At 41.9% G+C, this 21166-nt stretch overlaps 1 protein-coding gene across 7 annotated transcripts in view; it reads right to left on the reverse strand.

Moving 5' to 3' along the window:
- FANCC (FA complementation group C) overlaps positions 1-21166 on the reverse strand; it is a 168248-nt gene that overhangs the window by 133416 nt on the left and 13666 nt on the right. For 3 of the 7 annotated variants that reach the window (XM_075931816.2, XM_075931806.2, XM_075931811.2), the window contains exons 2-4: positions 16177-16345; positions 14537-14621; positions 4563-4657 (exon numbers count right to left, since the gene is read on the reverse strand). In XM_075931816.2, coding sequence (XP_075787931.1) covers positions 4563-4657; positions 14537-14621; positions 16177-16341 — 345 coding nt within the window. In that variant the 5' untranslated portion in view covers positions 16342-16345. Of the gene's footprint in view, positions 1-4562; positions 4658-5783; positions 5922-14536; positions 14622-16176; positions 16346-21166 lie in introns of those variants that run through there. The other 4 variants (XM_075931810.2, XM_075931809.2, XM_075931807.2 and 1 more) reach the window with 2 other exon arrangements.

Genomic DNA, 21166 nt, shown 5'->3' on the forward strand with positions numbered 1-21166 from the left:
AGAATTGGTACAGATGATGCCAAAAAAATCTGCCAGCACAGAAAGCCCCTGCAAGCAATACCAACAGAACGTAGGGACCCAAAATAGTATCACAAAAATTGGAAAAGTAGTAAAGGTGTCTCAGAAATTTTGAAAACTATCGAATTAATTGAAATTATTCTATTTTTATGTATGTATATATGAAGATAATATAAATAATACCTTCTACTTACACATAATAATATGGAACATTGTTGATAAGTTATTAAGAATATGCATATTTTTAAAGTTAGATGTAGATAACTATCATTGCTCAACAATCAGCAATAAAGCTGCTATGACTTCCTGATTCCATCTCTTAACAATGTTCTCTTTTTCATATGTACTTAAAAATACTGTGTAATAAGAAAACATATTAATTTCTCACCTGTCAAAATAAATTTTGACATATAGAAACTGAAAAAGAAAAGGGGAAACATAATAAATACTGACCAGTTCATTCTTTGTTTTGTTATTTGGCACTATTTTAGACAATACATACACAGAGGAAATGCCCTATATTTCTCACAAGTGGCACTTTGTACTCTATTATGTATTTGCATTACAGTAGAGTCCAGCTTCTTTGTGCTGTACAAAAATAATATATATCCTTGCCCCCAGGCGTGCATAATCCAAGTTTAATTTGAAATAGGTGGGCATGACAAATATTTTGTTTCACCTATTACATCATTTTCTTGATACCTCCTTTCCTATTTTCTTCCTCAGATACTATTTTCTACTAATCTTCTTGAAGCTGGTTCCTACCATTATTATTCTCTACATTTTCCTCTAATTTTTCTCTTTTACTATTTTCACAGTTTATTAATGTATGTGATACATAGTAAATACTCATTTGTAAAGTCTCATCTCAACAAACTGGAACATTTTAGGAACCACACTCTCCTGAATTTCAAAATTTCCTCACAAATTAAGAGAATAGGATTAGTTTAGTGACGTAAGTCCTAAAATTGTAGAAATTTTAATTTTGCTGCACTTAAAGTTTGCTAAAATGTGTTTCTCTTCTCATTCTGAATATCTTTATGTCTAATCAAACCAGATTTTACCATAACAAATACCTCTTTAGAATGATAGATATACAGAAGACTGGTTGTGCAAACAAGGACAGAGAAAAAAAGGACCTTTCAAAAAAAAAAATCTATGCAATTGAACAATACAGAAATACATAATACATCATTCAGAAAATATCCTAATATGTGAGTTAAGTTTAACCTTAGACACCCTTGTTGAGATATGAGTAACATTCATATTGAATTGCAGTAAGCAAGTCTTCCAGCATTATATCCAATAATATTTATTTACTGCACAAAAAATAAAGGCCTTATAACACATTTTCACTTAAGACTTTGGTGTGGCTGTGCTATCCAAGGTGAAAGGTCAGTGTTTCATTAACTGAGCCAATTCAATTACAATTGTAGTTTAATGAAAAAGTCAAGATGATCATAAAAAAAACCCAGGTCATCCGGAGAACATCACTAAAAATTGCAAACATCCTGTGCTTAATTGGCAGTAAATTTCTTGATCTGGTCTATTTGAGTAGTGGCAACCTGCTCCAGAACACTCTAATACAATTCATAGATACTTTGATGGAGTTCTGTCTATTGTAAGCTAAATAAAAACAAGCATAACTTCTGGGTTACTACAAACAGGCCTATGTACGTAACCCGGGTAAACTTTCTTTCCTTCTTTTCTGAAGAGCAAACTGAAGTTTAATTTTGGTGGTTTAAAATTTCTTTATACTCGCTTTAATGAGCCAAAGTGGGCTATTACTAGAGTTAGGGGAGAGAATCAGGATTAGGTTTTAAACCTTTAGAATTAAAAAGGTTTAGAGCAGTGGTTCTCAACCATTTTCTAATGAAAAGTGGGATTGTGTGAAATTAGTAGTAAAGCATGTTTATTTCATTTTTTGAAAAGCATGTTTATTTCATTAGTATCCCTGTAGACATTGCAAGTTACTTCCATCATCTGTTGGTTGCCATTCTTGTCAATTTCATAGCTCCATGCTAAAGCCATGGATTGATAAGAAAACTGGGTAAGCTCCTGCCCCAAAGTGCCCTCCTAACCTGTACTTACCTGCCATCCAGCTCCAAACAGGTCTGTGCCCCAGAGTCCTAACTCCCCTCCCCCAGCTGGCCAGTCGGCGTGCTTTCAGCATCCCAATTCATAATGCAATTCATAACAACCAGTAAGAAAGATATATAAAAGTATTAGGGGGCTGCACCCCCTGCTCTTTACACTCACCAACGCCCCATCTGTCCAAATCATTGCCTTCCCTCGTACCAGGGCAGGAGAGGGACTGCCACCAGCCCTTCCTGCAGGGGACTAGACTGTGGGGCCTGGATGTCTGTCCAGAAAGGAGGGGTCAGGAACTGGCTGGAAGCAGGGTGTCTGGCTGGCAGGGGAGGAAGCAGGAACAGGCTGGGGAACAGAGGGGGGGCAGAAGTGGGCTTGCGGCAGGGTATGTGGCCAGAGGAGAGTGGACAGGAGCGACCAGCAGTCAGGGTGTCTGTCCGGAAGCGAGGAGGCAGGAACAGGCTGGGGGCAGGGTGTCTGGCCGGGAGGAGGGAGCAGAAGTGGGCCTGGAAGCAGGACGTCTGGCCAGAGGGAGGGGGCAGGAGCGGGCTGGGGGTACGTGAGGGCATTGGGGGTGCAAAATCTGGGCAGCCACTTACTTTTTTTCGTGCTGTGCACCACTTCCAGACACCAGAAGCTTTCCCCACCCTCCAATGGGGAAGCCACGTCCATCTCTGCTTCTACTTCTGCATCTAGGGACTTGACACTTCACAATCCAGTGGGGAATTGCCGCCTGCCTCGGGCCACTGCCTGCCTGGCATTCCATCCTCGTGACCCCCTACCCCACGCCTCTCAAGATTCCAGGGCCAGCACCAGCTTCCTGCAAGGGAGCTGAGGAGAAAGCTCCAAGGCTCTGTGCTGGATCCGGCTTGCATAGCAAGTACACTTCCCCAGATCCAGTGCAACGCCTTGGGGCTTTCTTTTCCCCCCGCTCCTGCAGGAAGCTGGTGCTGCAATCTTGGGGAAGGGGGGAACAAAGCTGGAGCATGATGCAGGCAGTGGCGGTTCCCCACTGGGTTGCAGCGTTGGGGCCCCAGACCCAGAAGTATAAGTGAGCTGCTGCCGCCACCGCCTGGGCTCTCCTGGCCCTCCTGTAGGGGAGCCAGGGATCTCCCAGCCATGGCTGCCACTTCTGACTCTGCGGAGGCTAGGGGGTGGGGCGATGCAGAGAAACATGACGTCACTCCATTGTCCACAGGAAATGGTTTTTTTAGAGAGAGAGAGAGAGAATATTATCCTTTCCCTCTTCTTTATCAACATGCTTTGATATACTGTACTTGCAAAGAAGTCTGTGCATGTGACTGCCTACAATTAAAAGGGTAGTGATTTCCAGCTTCTTTCTTGAGCCAGTTTCCATAGCACATATTTCGCAGTCTTTTTTTTTTTTTGTTGCAAACTGTATGTATGCTAATATAATTCTGTATCCTATCAGTATGTAGTCTCAGTGAGGCTAAGTTACTATTACTGTAGGAAAAGCTACTAGTGCACTATTCGTGGGGGTTCACATGTCCAAAAAAAATCTAACTGCTTCAGTATTCTTAGTTGTTTTAAGATTAGTAGTTTTTAATTATTGTATCTAAAGATGGATTCATACAAGTTGAAATACATAATCAATAAATGAAGTTACTTTGATAAACTTAAAATTTTTTGCAAAATTAGCAAAGATTTCAGCTCAATTATTTACTACCCTAAAGGACTATATATTTGAGACTCTTAACCATTCCATCATTATTTCTGTCATCCCTTGTTTTGGGTGCAAATCAGTCCAATGAAATGATGCTCATCTAATTATATGTGTTCTAAGTCCCCAATTTAGCACATCACTTAAGCACATGCCTAACTTAAGCACCCATGCTTAAAGTTGTGCTTTTTTGGCTCAGGGAGTAAATGCAGAAAACGTGAAGAACAGATGCACATTAATCTTGAATGTAGCATTAAAGTGGTTTAAGTGTTCATTATTCCTTACAAAATATAAACCTTCACTCAAATATTTTATTTCACTGTCTCTAAAGAAAATTTGGATACAATTAGCTTCTCCATAGGCAAGAGAGATTAATTAACCTTTCAATTCGTGTAGATGAAACATGCCATTGTTTTGAAAACAATTTATATTTGCTTTGTAATTCTGGTCTTATTTTGTTGCTTTGTTTTTGTTTAATTTTTTTCCTTTCTGATTTCTGGTCTTTGTTCCTGACTTGTATTTACTAGATTTAGGGCTCCACTGCATAAAGACCATTAAAACTACCTTAATATGAACACTGCATATTTTTAACATTCAAAATGACAGGCTAATACAGATTATATTGTAATTATAGCAGAACATATTTCAACACATGTAGGTTGTCTTTAGAGCAGTTTCTGAAATGACACACTGTCTCTCTCTCTATGCTATAGATGTAGCACCTTTAAATAATTAAAGTCAAAGCAGTCAAGGGGAAGATTCATTCACTTACCAGTATCCAGCTGTTAGCCTTCAATTCCACAGGGTTCTGCGGTTCATTGCTGTACAGGCAACTTAAGCACCACATGAGAGTTTTCTGGCTCTTATCTAAAGAAACAAAGGCAAATAAGAATACATTAAAAAAAAAGTAAAAATACAGAAAAAATTATCCACAACAATCCTGAATCCTTGTTAAAACATCAAACCTAAGGCCCAAAAGTAAATCTTAACTTTAAAACCATCTATCAGTCACATCACAACTTTAATATTATTCTCATAGTATCTGTATGTTAATTTCCTTCATGATAATTTTTTTAAAAAACATGTAAAAGCATAGAACACAATGAACTGCACAGAATATATTAAAAATATTCAAGCCTATACATATTCAGATCTTTAAAATCATGCATAGCATAGTGACTTTTAAAATAGTAGCTACATGTAATGTCCAGTAACTACTTAAATATCTTTGTATTTTTCTTTAATATAATTAGTCATAACACATTGTTAGAAAAAAATTGTTACTATTTATCATTATAATCTTAGTTATATTTACAGACAAATAAATGAACTTTATCTCTGCAAATTTCAATTATGGATTTGTAAAAGTCATTCAGAACATCAGTGAAAAACTTGGGACCCTGCATACAGATGTATTAGATAGCACATGCTGTGGTAATTTCTCATGCATATTGTAAACAGGCTGCATGGCACACAGGAAAACTCCATGAACTAAACACTGCATAACCAAACTGTATTGTGGCTCTCTCTTTATGCGTAGATTCATGAATGGATCAAAAGAAATGCATGCACGTAGCTAGTAGGTCTATGTATTACACAGTTCTACTACCCATAAAACATGTATGTGAGAAACAACAAGACATGTCTGGTACTTCAACATACACTACAGAAGAGCCCTTGCCTATGTAAACACAGATCATTGGACAGTTGGAACTGAGGACTCTGATTCTCGTCTCTTTAACTAAGTCTATGTGTCTGTATAGCTCATTTCCTCAACCAAAATTTAGTTCTTAACAGGAGTATAAATATATATATTTTAAAATGTTTTAAACACTGCTCTTTAGCAGAGGCTAAGCTTATATTCAAATTCCAGCCTAGAGAAAAAAATGTATTATACTGTAAACCCACCAAAACTGGATTTAATAGTAGAGAAGTTCTGATACAACATTCGCTTACTGCTATTATTCTTAATAAAAATATAAAACATTATTACTCAAAAGGTTTTAAGAATGCTGGAAGAAGAAATTATAGCATTAAAATGATCCTCCACAATAGCTTATTCTGTTCTCAATATACTTGTCATCCAGGATGTAATAAACGGTATCATTTAGAAGCATTTTGTTGGCAAAGCCTGCAGAAAAAAAATAATAAAAGCTCCATTAAGTAACTTCTGTATTTTCACCAAGTGATCAAAGATGTCAATATTGATTTAAACCAGTATTCTTCAATAAATGTCCAGCAAGCCTGTAGGCCATCATTGGCCTCCCACTGACAAACATCTCTGCACGAAATAGTTATCAAACATACACACATAACTATAGTTTTGTTATGTGCATTTGGGATCTTTTTAATATACATTTTTATGAGCCTACATAATTTCCTAGTTTATATAAGATCAATGTAAAAGGCATCTTGTGTACCCCTCACAAAGTTCTAAATGTCCTGGTTATGGTTTGTGTTTTCAGTGTTCATGCAATACAATTAGCAGTCAGCTATTTGCACACTTTGCATTGTAACAATTAGTTAAATTTTATCATCTTCAAAAGCACCATTTTAATTAAAAAATGCCCCAGTATGAAATTAAGGACAGAAGTTAAACAAATAATTATTTCTTTTCCAACCAATCCTATCACAGTCCTATATTTTGGGAGTCAAAGACTTTAAATTAGAGCTGTGAAGCAATTAAAAAATTAATCATGATTAATTGCACTGCTAAACAACAATAGAATTCTATTTAAATAATGTGTATGTTTTCTACTTTTTCAAATCTTTCATTTCAATTACAACATAGAATATGAAGTATATAGTGCTCACTTTATTTTTTATTACACATATTTGCATGATAAAAAACAAAATAGTATTTTAAGTCCCCTATTAAAAGTACTATAGTGCAATCTTTTTTCATGAGAGAGAACTAACAAATGTAGACTTATGTACAAAAAATAGCTACAGTAAACTTCCGATAATCCGGCACCTTTAGGACCCAGGGGGTGCCGGATTATCAGATATGCCGGACTATCAGAAGGGGGGGGATATTAGGAGGGTGGGGTGGAGGGATGCTACCCCAGACCCCCTCATAGCCCTCCCTTCTGATAGTCCGGCTCTGCCCCAGGAGTCCCCGATTCAGCCGCTGCTGGTCAGTTTCAGCAGCGGCTGAATCGGGGACGCCTGCAGCAGAGCAGCTGGGGTGCTGCTGGGTTGGTCCGGTAGCGTCGACTCTTGGCACCGCGAGACCAATCCGTCAGCACCCTAGTTGCTCTTGGGGACGTCTGGGGCAGAGCAGCTGTGGTGCTGACGGGTTGGTCCCGCAGCGCCGCTCCTCGGCGCTACTGAACCAACGCAGCAGCACCCCAGCTGCTCTGCCCCAGGTGTCCCCAAGTCAGCCGCTGCTGATACTGATCAGCGGCTGACTCCAGAAAGCCAGAGGCAGAGCTGCTCTGTCTCGGGCTTCCTGGAGTCAGCCCTGGTCTGTTTCAGCAGCGGCTGAATCAGGACACCTGGGGCAGAGCAGCTGGAAGGCTGCTGGGTTGGTCCCACAGCGCCGAGGAGCGGCGCTACTGGACCAACCCAGCAGCACCCCAGCTGCTCTGCCCCAGGTGTCCCCAAGTCAGCTGCTGCTGAAACTTATCAGTGGCTGACTCCAGAAAGCCAGAGGCAGAGCTGCTCTGCCCTGGGCTTCCTGGAGCCAGCCCTGGTCAGTTTCAGCAGCGGCTGAATCGGGACGCCTGGGACAGAGCAGCTGGGGCGCTGCTGGGTTGGTCTGGTAGCGCCAAACCTCGGCGCTGCGGGGACCAACCCAGCAGCACCCCAGCTGCTCTGTCCCAGGTGTACCCAAGTCAGCTGCTGCTGAAACTGACCAGCAGCTGATTCCAGGAAGCTGGGGCACAGCAGCTCTGCCTGGGGCTTCCTGGAGTCAGACGCTGGTCAATTTCAGCAGCGGCTGAATCCGGGACAGCTGGGGTGCTGCTGGGTTGGTCCCGCAGCCCCGAGGGGCAGCGCTACTGGACCTACCCAGCAGCACTCCAGCTGTTCTGCCCCCTGCTTCCCGGATTTAGCGCTGGTCAGTTTTAGCAGCGGCTGAATCGGGGAAGCTGGGGGCAGAGCAGCTCCAATGGTCCGGCTGACCAGAGCACTTCCGGGTTCCTGATGGTGCCGGACCATCAGGAGTGCCGGACCATCAGATGCCGGACCATCGGAGTTTTACTGTACATTCAAAAATAAAATATTAGAATCCACAAGTCCATTCCATCCTACTTCTTGTCTACTCAAACAAATGTATTTACGTTTGAAGAAATAATGCTGCCCTCTTCTTATTTACAACGTCACCTTCTTATTTACGTCATGGCATTATTGTAGCCAGAATCGCAAAATATTTACTTGTCAAATGTGCTAAAGATTTATATTTCCCTTCACATTTCAATCATGATTCCAGAGGACATATATCCATGCTTTTAATGGGTTCTGCGTGATAATAATCCAAATCAGGGTGGACCAATGCATGTTCATTTTCATGATGTGAATCTAATACCACCAGTGGAAGGCTGATTTCTCTTTTGGTAGTTCAGGTTCTGTAGTTTCTGCATCAAATGTTGCAGGTGTGTTAATAAAAAGTCCTTTCCCTTCGAGGGGACAAAATACTTCTTATCTGCCCTCTTGTTGGTTACATGGGCAGACACCGGTGTTTGCCAAATGTTGTCCACGACTTCTAAAATAGCCTCGTCAAGTGGTAATGCAACCTCCAATTTCTGAGAGGGCTGCAAATTTTTTAACAGGCGAGGCTGTTTCTCTAGGACTTCTGTGAGTTGAACTTCCTGACTCTCAGCAACCCGTTTGAAGAGGTCCTGAAATTGACAGAGGTCATCGGTAGGTGATGAATCTCCTGGAAATACTGCCTCATTGGGAGAAGAATGGGCCCATGGGAGAAGTCCCTTGCGGTTGCTCGTGGTCAGAGAGTTGACCCTCTTCCGGTTCACAGTGTTGAAGTATTGGTGGTTCGGTCTTACAAGGAGTGGGAGGTCTTATGTTGAAAGGGGTAGGCAAACTAGCATAGTCATGCCTGAAATGCAGCCAATAGCAGTAACGGTGACCTTTGATAAAAATGATGGGGCGAGAGATGGTGACGGTGTTCATAATAGTCGTGACTGTAGTAATGACTATAGTGGCGTCTGGCATGTGATGAATTCCTGGAAGAATATCTGCCCCTGCCGTTGTCATGATAGCGGGTGTAAGATGAGAGTGTGGGAGATCTAGGTGATTGGGTTCTGTGTCTCGCCTGCACCAGAGATAAGGGTGTGTGTCAGTGACGGTAATAACAATGTGGTGAAAGACAGCTGTGTGCCAATATAAGAGCCCCGGTATCGGGTAGTGGAGTAATGTTGTGGCAGATCCCCGGAGTGAGCTGATGGAACTGGTGAAGGAGAGGGTGGCTCTGGAGAACAAGAAATATACTCCAGACTGGGAAAAGGAGTGATGACTTTGCGTGATTTATGGCATGCCTTCACCGGTGCTGAGGGGTGTTCCGGTGCTGATTGAACTGAACTTGGCATCGGTGCCGACTGTGGTGCTGGTGCCACCTGAGGCGCTGAGGACGGTGCCAGCGTCTGATCTGCCAGCAGTGCTGAGCGTGTCGCCTGCATCTGTGGTACTGGTGCCGAATCAGGTCTCGAGGCCAATAGCGGTGCCACAAAAGCTGTTTGTGTCGCCACTGTCGGTTCCTCTGGTAGAGTCAGTCCCGGTGCTGATGTACTATGGGCTGTTTTCCATGTCTTTGGGCGGTGGGTAAGAGTCGTCCCTGAAGTATCTGGCTTATTCCCAACACTAACCCAGGTCGGCATCAACAAGCGAGTTGGGAAGGCCTTTTCTTGGTGACTTTAGTGGGCCCTGGCGAGACCTCCCATCGCTTGTCAGCTTTAATAGACTCCGATTTGGGCTAGGAGGGATCAGACTGTCTTTCGGCTGCTGCAATACCTTGTTGAATAAAAGCATTTTAAGCCTTATCTCCCTGTCTCGTCTTGCTCATGCCGTCAACTTGGAACAGTGAAGGCATTTCTGTGGAATATACCCCTCACCCAGGCACCTGATGAGGTGGGAGTGCCCATCTGAACCGGGTATAGGTTCCCGGCAAGTGGCACACTTCTTAAAACCGGTGATCCCCACATGATTGTTCTCTCAGAAAAAGTAAATTTCATACTAAAGACGCAGTATTGCAACTTCATCTGTCTGTCTGTCTCTCGCTTTTTTGAAGAGCAAAACTACTATCAACACTAATCAAACTACAACGATTTACTCTACAACTAATTAATAAACTGTTAACTAACAACTATTCTAATTCCTGACAGGCTCTGATGAGAGGGAGCTCACTCTGTCTGTGACCGAGGACGGTTAAGAGGAACTGGCGAGAGCTGGACCTCGCACTCTAAGAAATGGCGTGAACGGCACAAGGCACCTGATGCACATGCACGGTTCGTCTGACCACTGCTGACGAATCTCCGATCTGTGGAGCCAGGACAAGCCCAACACCTACAGTGGAGCACCCAAGGGGACACTACTCGAAGAAAAACTTGATTTTTATTAATTTAGGAAATAGTATATAATACTCTTTACCTGTGTCAAGCTGCACATGCAGCAAGAGTACATTAGGATTAGTAAGAACTAAATCAATACACAAACACAATAGCACTTACATTTTATTAAACTAAAGTTTGAATGTTACATAAATGTTTCACATTTGCAATTGCAGCAGTTTTCTGAGTTGCCAGCCGACAGCTGTCAACTTTTTTCTTAATTTTTAATTTTATTAACTAACAGAGAAGTTCTCAGAACACTACATATATAACGTCCTTACAACTAGTTCTCATCTTCCCCATCTCCACTGTCATTCTGATGCAGATCTGATTCCAAGGTACCAAAAAAGCTAAGACTGTGCATAGAGTTCACTTAATTTTGGAGTAAGTCCCATTGAAAACAAGTATAGAATGGGGTTCCTTTGGGAAAGCTGAGATATGCTGAAATAAAATAGGGAATAGACTTATGGCATCACCATTATGGTCTGTGACCATGATATTCCAAAATAAGCGACATGTAATATAAAATAAGAAAATGACACTCAGTGAGAACTGGCAACTTTAGATTTCTTTTACTACAGCTTCCTGTACTATATGTTCGGTTGATAGATTCTAAGCCTAATTAAACAAGCCATAAGGGATTATTTTAGCTGAACTATTTTTTGGAGCAACATCCAACAGAGCAAACAGCTTGGAAATCTGTTAAAATCACACAAATTAAAAGGCTTAGAGAATACTGAAGGATGATGCATTGCAAAGTTGATACAGGTATGTCTGAAAAACAACGTGCATCATTTCCTTTCAATAAGAAGTTTTCCTTATGATGTTTCATTCTTGCAGCTAGGCCCTGAATCATCATCTTGCACTTACACTTGACACATTTTCCCTTTTTTACCCAGGAAACACATTTCTTCAAAATATTCCCCAGCAGGGTCTCTTTTACACCCAGAAGCCAAGACAGTTTTTCTATGGCAAAAGTACAGGGAATATAGGAAACTGTGTGTGCACGCTGAATAATATCCTCCCTTTTTCTTTTCAGTCCACCTCACTGTTCCTTTCTATGCTGCCTCTGTCCTTTCCTATATATTGTGTCTCTGTCTTGAGACAATGTCTTAACTAACTCTGCTGTGGTTGGCCTCGGTCCACCACTACATAAGCACAGAACAAAAACAATTCTATCCAGACTGTGGCTGTCTTTGTACATATTAAACTGATGAGAAACAGAAATTGAAAGCCCAGAACTTTCAAGAAGCAAGAGATGTTTGTTAGGTTGGACAGACTAGACCAGTATCTCTCAAAGTGGACCATGAGCCCACTCGGAGAAAACAGTCATCAGGCCACTCCCATTTGTTTACTTACTGGCTCCGCAGCCACAGAGACTCACAGCTCCCATTATCTGTGGTTCACTGTATGTAGCCAAGAGGAGCCACAGGAAGGAGCGAAGCTTTCTTGGCTGAAAACAGCGAACCACAGACAATGGGAGTTGCGAGGCTCCGCAGCCGGTAAGTAAACAAACGGAAGCAGCACGTTAGCAGCTCTCTCGCAATAGGCCTGCGGCCCACTTTGAGAAACACTAGACTAGATCCATTAATTCTTTTTTTATGAGACTATAAGTGTGGCATGTTTGTGATAAGATTTAGTTGTAAGTTCTTTTTAAATGAGAAATTTAGTATTTTATTGATTATTTTTAAAAATAAATAAAAAAAATCTAATTTAAATAAACAAACCTGATTTTTTAATTTTTTTTAATCGTGTTTTTAAACAAACCACCGGTTGTTGCTTCTGATGTGCTTTACAAAAATTGCTATTAGTTTTTGAGTCTTTGGCCATTCTTCTTTGGCTTTCCTAATTATATTTTACATTTCACTTCCTAGAGTTTATGCTCCTTTCTATCTTCCCCATCAATAGGGTTTAACTTCCACTTTTTAAAGGATGTTTTTTGCTGCTAACTGCTTCTTTTACTTGGTTATTTAGTCCTGGTAACACTTCTCTGGTCCACTTACTATGTATCCATTCAGCTTGCAAAGATTTCACTTCTGGCAACTGAACCTTTCAATTTTTGTTTGTTTAACTTCCTGGTTTTGTAGCTCCCCTTTCTGAAAGCAAATGATGCCATGGTGGCCTGCTTTGGTATTTTCCTCCCTACAGGATGTTAAGATGTATTATCTTATGGTCATTACTATCAAGTGGGTTCCAGAATTATTTGCTCCAATAGCAGTCATTTAAAATGTCAAGAAATTTTATCTCTGCATCTTGCGCTGAGTAACATATACCCAGTCAATAATCAATTTGGGAATATATGCCATTTTGCACCAAGAATGCCCCTCTGCCATATACAATGGACAAACTGGACTGTCCCTATGCAACAGAATAAATGGACACAAATCAGACATCAAGAATGGTAACATACAAAAATCAGTGGGAGAACATTTTAACCTCCCTGAGCACACAGTTACAGATCTGAAAGTTACCATCCTCAAGCTAAATAAATAAATAAATAAAACTCAAAAATAGGCTGCAACATGAAACTGCTGAGCTGGAATTCATATGCTAATTCAACACATAAGAATTGGTCTGAATAGGAACTGGGAATGGTTCTCATTACAATAAGTAATTTTCCACTTTAGGTATTCTCACCTTCTTAACCACATGCATCCTGATTGAATTAGCTTGGATGTAACACTCCCATCTCTGTATCCCTTCTATCTGTTTCTTTTTCTTTCACTCCATGCATCCGATAAAGTGAGTCGGAACTCACAAAACTTGTATTATAATAAAATTGTTAGTCTTTAAGATGCTACTGGACTTGTTTTTGCTGAAACAAACTAACACAGCTACCTCTGAAAGCTGTCAATGTGGGGACAATTGAAATCCCCCATTATTGAGGGTATGATTCAGTCACAAGTATTCTTAAAGTCATAGATGGATCAAGGACAATAAGAAAAATTCATGGTTCCATCCATGAATTACACTATAAATACCTCTACGTATTGGGGGAGGGGATGCTCTAGGAGACCAGTGCTAGGGGGCATGCGGCCAGTGGCATCAGCTTCCAAGGTTCACCTAGCAGTGGCTATTTCAGCTGTCCTAGGGGACTGCTGTAAGAAGCTGCTGAGCAGTGGCTACTTAGCTGGCCCCCAGAGGCAAACAGCAGCCAGTGCAGCTGACTACAGAACTGCCCAAGCAACTGGCTACAGAACTGCTCCAGTAGTGTCTGACGTGGCTATCCCTAAGGTGGAGCCCGCTGCTTGAGCAGCCCTTGGATCAGCCACACTGGGCACTGAAGAAGTCACAGAGGTTGCGGGAAGTCATGGAATCGGTGCCTTTTGTGACATATACAAAAATCTACACTTTAAGGATTTTTTTATAGTCTCCCTAATCTCTCTGACCATTTCACAATCACTATCCACATCCTGATAAGGTGGTCAAGTATTATATCCCTATTGCCATATTTTTATTATTCAAGCACTGAATTACTATCCAGAGAGAGCACATGATATATATATAGCTTTCACCCATCTGAAAAAAGGGCAGTGCCAACAACAGACAGTTGCTATGAAGAGATTTTACATTTCCCCCAAGATCTCTGGGAATAGTGGAAAAAGTCTAAGCAGAAACTGTACAAAGGAATTTTAAGTAATTGCTAGGAGGAGAGGTTAGAGTCTTAAATAACATTTTCAGCCAGGAAGAATTCATTCAAGTACTTTAGAGAAGGTTCTGGGAAAAAGAAAGAGGCAGGTCATTACTGAGACCCGTTACCTTCCACATGTCTTGAAAAACCTCTCACTTATTCAAGGGAAGACGGAACAGATGGATTTTAGAACAGAGGTAAGATTGTAGAACAATTACTATTGCTTTGAATCAATAACCATTCACAACAAATTATGTACATTTCCATGTTTTTATGGAGATATAGCTATCTCATAGAACTGGAAGGGACCTTGAGAGATCATCAAGTCCAGTCCCCTGCCCTTATGGCAGGACCAAGTACCATCCCTGCAGATTTGCCCCAAATCCCTAGGTGGCCCCCTCAAGGTCTGAACTCACAACCCTGGTTTTAGCAGGCCAATGCTCAAACCACTGAGCTATCCCTCCCTCCTCAAATTGCCACAGTATATGCCTAGAAATTAAAAAAAAAAATTGAAAGGGAAATTGTTGCAGAAAACTAGTTTCAAGATCTTACCATATCCTACAACAAAGGGATTCCAACAAAGCCTTCCTAGTAGTTGACCAATTAAAGGGAATCTCTGAATTGCTGTAGTAGAGTTCTGTAAACAAAAACAATGTATTGAAGACCAAAAATGTGTGATTATAATTATATTATTGTTTTGCTAAAGGTACACGTTAAGGAGAAGTCCTTCAAATATTTAATAAAAGCAAATCTTTCAGGCCAGAACTGAAACTTAATACTTCATCAAGGTCAGCTAAAGCTAAGCAATATTTCCCTTAGGGCAGTGTTTAATTACATTAGAAAATTAACTTCATTTTCCTCATGTGGAGTAGTCAGGAAAATCTATAATATTTGTAAGTAACATAAACCTGGTAGTAAAATACAATTAATGTAATTTGTTTATCCCTACAGTTTTCTTACATTATACAATGGAATTTGTGAAGAAATTAAAAGAAGCTATTGAATAAAAATAAGTACTGTATTTACATATTTTACTACTCCTGCTTACAGCATTAGAAATGACATCATAACATGTCAGTCACAACATAAAATTTAACAGACACTAACCTACCAAAAAAACAAGGAACAGTCAACAAAATAGAAAGCAGCTTCACTATAAAAAGTAGTAGATAGCAGGGTTTATATAGACTCTTATGCAATCAGGCTTATTTTTCAGTATTTGTAGCTTTACTGTCTAATAAATGAATGCTTTTAAAAATGGTAGTGTGCTGAGATAATGTGTAAGTAGCAGAAACAATAACCGTCTCCTGCTGCTGCAATAAATTCCTCAGATTAAGGCTGTTCCTAGACTTGCTGGGGCCATATAGAAGGTCCGTTTGAGGCTAAACCTCAGAAATTACTCAAAGTAGCAATATTAAAAAAAGATATTATTATTATTATTTTCATTTAAAATAATATCTGTTCTTAAAATGTGCATTCACACACACAAATTCTCAGTACTCAAAAATTATTTTGAAAATTTGCACTTAAACTTGATAAAAAAATCAATACCTTCTTTTTTGTTAATCTTTTCATGGGTGAAGAATATTTTAACCTCACAATTTGATACTGTTTTATTGAAAACTGCTATAACGCAAAAGTTATATGAAAAAAACCACCTACTTCACCTGACTTCATTTAAAAAAGCAAAATAAATACAATACTCAAATCCTAACCAGAATAGTTAGTAACATTTGCCAATAATCTGACCATAATGCTGGAAATCACTAAATATCCCACAGCACTGGGTTTAGCATGTCAACACACTCTTTAGGATTTAAGGGATCAGTTACAATTTTGCATGTAAAGGCCTTTAAATAATCCAATTTATGACCTGACAACAAGAATCAAATTTGTGTTTATTTTAAAGAGTTTTAAAAAGAGTCTACTTGATTGGCTAGGAAATCTCATGTGACAACATAACCAATCAAGAAAAAGCACCTTTCACAATAAATCAGGAACACAGGAAACACATTCCTGTTTGTATTACCTGTGGCTGTTTCCCCAATTTGCCTCTCTGATCCAGCAATACATTAGGGTAAATACCACAAGCCTCTCTGCTACCATTCACTTTCTGATTTTGTCGAAATATGGGGTGCAGATTGTTTGAGGCAGTCTTCAAAACAGTTCATTCTTCCAGCTAAATTACTTACCATATGTTTCAAGGATTCATAAATCTGCTGTAGAAACTCCTGTAATTTAGGCAAGTGAAGGCAGACATCTTGCTGGGATTCCAAAGTAGTGGTTTGACCCCACTGAACAGCCTTATCCAGCCAATATTCAAAGCTCAATTTAAGACCAGCAGTATCTTGGGTCATCCTGCTAAAAAAGATGATAACCATAATCAGAGGTATCTAAACATACAATGTGAAGGGGGGAAGTTTGCTAATTTCCTCCCACTTCACAGATAAGATGTTAAAAGAATTTTTTTTTTTTTTTTGGTCTATAGATGTTCCATAAAACAGTAAAGGGTTTTCTGTAGTAATAGAAAGATAAAATAATGACTCCTTTATGTCAAAGTAGCAGTGATGAATCAGCAGTAAGATACATTACCCAGTTGGGGCTCAGATTTTTACTATTTGATGAATTTGCAATCACCAATATTTCATTCAAAAAAGCAGTAAAACAACGTGGGTGAGTGTGTATACAAATGCATCTGTGCTGTGTGCAATGTGTTGTTTATGAAACTTCATTTCCTGTTACATCTAGTATCTTATAAAAATATATAATAAAAATTTTGATATATTCTCACATTGTCATAAAAAGAAAAATCTAAAGTACAGGCAGTCTCCGAGTTACGCGGATCCGACTTATGTCGGATCCGCAGTTACGAACGAGGTTTGCTGCCCGTCTCCCTGGTCTGCTGGAGACGTCTGGGCTGTCCACTGCCCGCGTGCTCTGCGGCTTTGCTCCACATCTCCCCAGACAACGGAGACGGGGAGCAAAGACGGGGAGCACGCGGGCAGCCCAGACGCGCCACGGCTGTCCCGCTGCCAGCGTCCTCAGAGGCTTTGCTCCCCGTCTCCCTGGTCTCCAGCAGACCAGGGAGACGCGGAGCAAAGCCGCGGAAGACCCAGGCGGCGGGACCACGGTGCGTCTCGGTCCCCCGCCCGCGTCTCCCTGGTCTGCTGGGGGGGGGGGGGCGCAGCTAGTACCCCCCCTCCCCAGCAGTCCAGGCTTTTCCCCGGACACCTGTGGTAGAGCAGCTGGGGCGCTGCCGGTTGGTCCCATAGCGCCGCTCTGGGCGTGACTGGACCAACCCGGCAGCACCCCAGCTGCTCTGCCCCAGGCGTCCTGATTCAGCCGCTGCTGGTCAGTTTCAGCAGCGGCTGAATCAGGACGCCTGGGGCAGAGCAGCTGGGGTGCTAGTGGATTGGTCTAGTAGCGCCGAGGAGCGGCGCTACTGGAGCAACCCAGCAGCACCCCAGCTGCTCTGCCCCAGGCGTCCCCAAGTCAGCCGCTGCTGAAACTGACCAACGCTTCCTGGAATCAGCCACTGATCAGTTTCAGCAGCAGCTGACTTGGGGATGCCTGGGGTTCTTAAGTTGAATCTGTATGTAAGTCGGAACTGGTGTCCAGATTCAGCCTGTTGAAACTGATCAGAGGCTGATTCCAGGAAGCCCGGGGCAGAGCAACTCTGCCTCGGGCTTCCTGTAGTCAGCCGCTGGTCAGTTTCAGCACCAGCTGAATCTGGACGCCAGTTCCGACTTACATACAGATTCAACTTAAGAACAAACCTACAGTCCCTATCTTGTACGTAATCCAGGGACTGCCTGTATATCCTGTTTTTAAATTAGTACAGGTTGGACCTCCCTGGTCTGGCACCCTCGGGACTGAACCAGTCCTGGATGAGGGATTTTGCCGGACCTAGCTATGGCCTGGCTGCCAGCCTCCCAGCCAGCTCCCCACTGCCACAGGCACCTCTGCACACAGGGCTCCTGATCCCCATTGCCTCTCAGTCCCCCTGAGCAGTTGAGCTGCCGCATGGCAGCCCTGTGGCTGAAGTTCAGTTATGCCGCTGAGCAGCAGCCCCGCTACTAGACGCCTCCCAGCCACTCCAGGTAGCTTCAGGACTGCTGGGCTTCTTGTTCTGCCACCAGGTGACAGCCCCATTCCCAGACTTCCAGCCCCGCTGCCGAGCTCCTGACCCTGCCATCAGGAAACCCTACTGCCTTCCATGCAGAGCTAAAACAGAGGTAGGTCCTGGACCCAGCATGAGCCAGGACTGAGCTGAGCAGTCTGTCCACCCGACTTCCAATACACTTTAAATGCAGAGCCACAGCAGGGTAGGTCCCGGACCCATCACAAGCCAGGACTATGCCAGGCTGCTGGCCAGCCTGTTAAAAAATTTACTGGCAGGGAGGGGAGGGAAATGTATGTAGGGAAATGCATTAACCTATAAGTTTTTGCTTATCAGTTAATCGACTATTCTATTACATCCCTAATCTACCTCCAAATTTACTTGCCCTTCATATTCCCACTAGTCTGCTAACCATCTCATTCTTTCTCTGCTGCCTGCCCCCTCAGTCTCTCCCTGAGCCTTCTAGCATTTTTTTCAGTTCTTTAGTTACCTAACTCACTCCTATTTTGTGTTCTCTTTCCTGACCATTAGCGTCATTCAACGCACCTCTACATTTTCCTACCACCACTTGGCCCTCATATACAGCCGTCTGGCTGCAGCCCTATTGGAAACATAGGAGATATCATCCATCTTTGTAGGTAGAAGCCTCAGTTTTATCTATAAAGAATAAGGGGACATGGTAAGACATCTCGAGAGCACTCTGTGGTTTAGTTCCATTGTGAGTAATGGGAAGTGGTGAATATATTGGTTAATGGCAAAACTTCAAACACTGGTAAGCAGAAATGAAAAATGTCAGGTGTATTTTCTCTCCTCCCAGCCCCTCTACCTCCAGCTGCCAGTGACCTTTTGTCTCCCCCCAGCCCATCCTCCCCATCTGGCTGCCAGGGGCCTTTTCTCTCCCACACCTCCCCCAGACAGCAGGAGCCTTTTCTGTCCCTCTCCCCTAACCCTGCAATCAAGGGCTGGGGAGGAGGGAGACTAATTAACCCATGTGCTAGCAGGCAAGATAGCTGATCCCCAGCCCTGCTGGCCACTCCCTTGATGGTATGGGTTTCCTTAGTGGACACTCTGCACTCTCCCCTGCAGACTTGCTGCCCCCCAGTGGCCTCTCTCAGTATCATGTCCCTCTGCACAGCCCCTTCCTTTCCATGTTATGAAAAACAGCCCCTTTCCCACCACTTCCTGTTGTCTTGGCATAAAGCAAAGTCAGGGTTTGGTTAAGTTAGAAGAGGAGGAAGCTGTACACCAAATTTGGTAGCCCTAGCTCTCAGAGTTTAGGGGGCATCCTTGAACAATTGGACTCAGACAAATACACAGACGCACAAATCTCTAAAATAATGTAAATATTAAAAAGGTAATGATATTTAATAAGAATGTCTCTGGGGGAAATACACACTATAACAGTTAGCTACATCTGGATGTATGATTGTTGGGAATAAATTAATAAGACTATCCATAGTTCAATTGGTGAAATTCATCCTAGTAAAGAACGCTATATAATCCTGTTTAAAATAAGCCTTGCTACCAAAGTGGCTGTTCAGGAGAATCCTCTACGTTGTCTGAATATTGCAAAGAGGGTTTTTGTTTCAATAGCATATAGGCTCAAACAGAGGGATAATGATAGAAGAAATACAGGATTCATATTTACATAGAACCAAAGTTTATATACATTGCACTGATGGGCTGCAGTCATTGTTCCAGTACATAAACTGGTGTTGGATGGGTTGGGCAATAATTTTCGCAGGTGGAGGCACTTAATGAATTTTGGTACTTCATAGGCCAGCTCTACCCCTGGAAGAGGAGGGTCTGGGGCACAGCTTCCCCCCAAAATTGTGTGGACCAAAGTCTTTGAATTATAAAACACAGTAACGGGTTCATGGCTCTGCCGCTACCATGTTGCCTGGCAGCCACTTGGGATAGCTGCGGATATTTAAAAGGCTCTCCGCTCTGGCTCCTACCAGGAGACATTTAAATAGAATCCTGCTGCCTGAGATACCGCCTGGAAATTCGGTGGCATGGTCAGTGGGATATAAATAGAAAGCAGCCATATGCAGTTTGCAGGCTGGATCAAAGTGCTAGGTGGGTCGGATCAAGCCCCCGGGCCGCATCTTGCCCAGCCCTGGAGTAGGAGCTACAAGACGGGCAGCGGGGCTGCACAGCAACCTTCTACCCCTGCCCCAGAACAGGGAGTGAATTTATCTTGTCTTTTCATATACCCTTCACCAAATTTGAAAAAACTATATCGTTGACTATGAAAAGCCCCTGCTGTAAATTGCTATACAGATCAAATGACTTATTTGAGTTTACTTACGCTCCGCTACTCATTGTCCAGAAGTGGGTCTGCCCCACAAAAGCTCATCACCTAATAAACCATCTTGTTAGTCTTTAAAGTGCTACATGACTGCTTTTTTTAAAATTTTGTCCAGATACAGGCACTCAGACATAATTTTTAGTAAAGCACCTAAACAAGTCCTTAACTCCATTCCTGTTCAAAAAGATGCTTAACCTTTAAGCATGTTTATATGTTTTGCTCAATCACAGCCTTGATTCTTCCAGATTGTCACCAAAGAACACGTGTTAGCTGAAAATTATATATTCATCTATTCTATCTGGAGCATTCCTCAATTTTTGCTTTCTTCAGAGAACTAAAACTTTCTTAGTCAAACAGTAACATTTTTAAACTATGGAATCTAGTCTTACAAAGGGCACTTTTCATGAATTATCCTGAACTTTTGATTTAGCTATCTTTTGGAGATATGCCATAAAATTGAAAAAAAAAATAGCAAATGCAAAAATACAAAGTACACACACAGAATATTGACTTGATATATCACTTCAAACTCAAACTCTTCCACACATTGCCTAAACTGATTAATAAAAACACACTTGAGTCACTACTAGTCTTGTAATACAAAATAAAATAACCAAACATAAGGACTATCTAAATGAAAAAGATTGCTAACAAAATTTTACAGGTTGAACCTCTCTAATCCAGCACCCTCGGGACCTGGTCAGTGCGGAAGCACATTTCCACTGCTTAGTACACCCTTAGAAGACATTTA

The sequence above is a fragment of the Pelodiscus sinensis genome, chromosome 6 (genome assembly GCF_052426305.1).
Source record: "Pelodiscus sinensis isolate ZL-2025 chromosome 6, ASM5242630v1, whole genome shotgun sequence".
Lineage (NCBI taxonomy): Eukaryota > Metazoa > Chordata > Testudines > Trionychidae > Pelodiscus > Pelodiscus sinensis.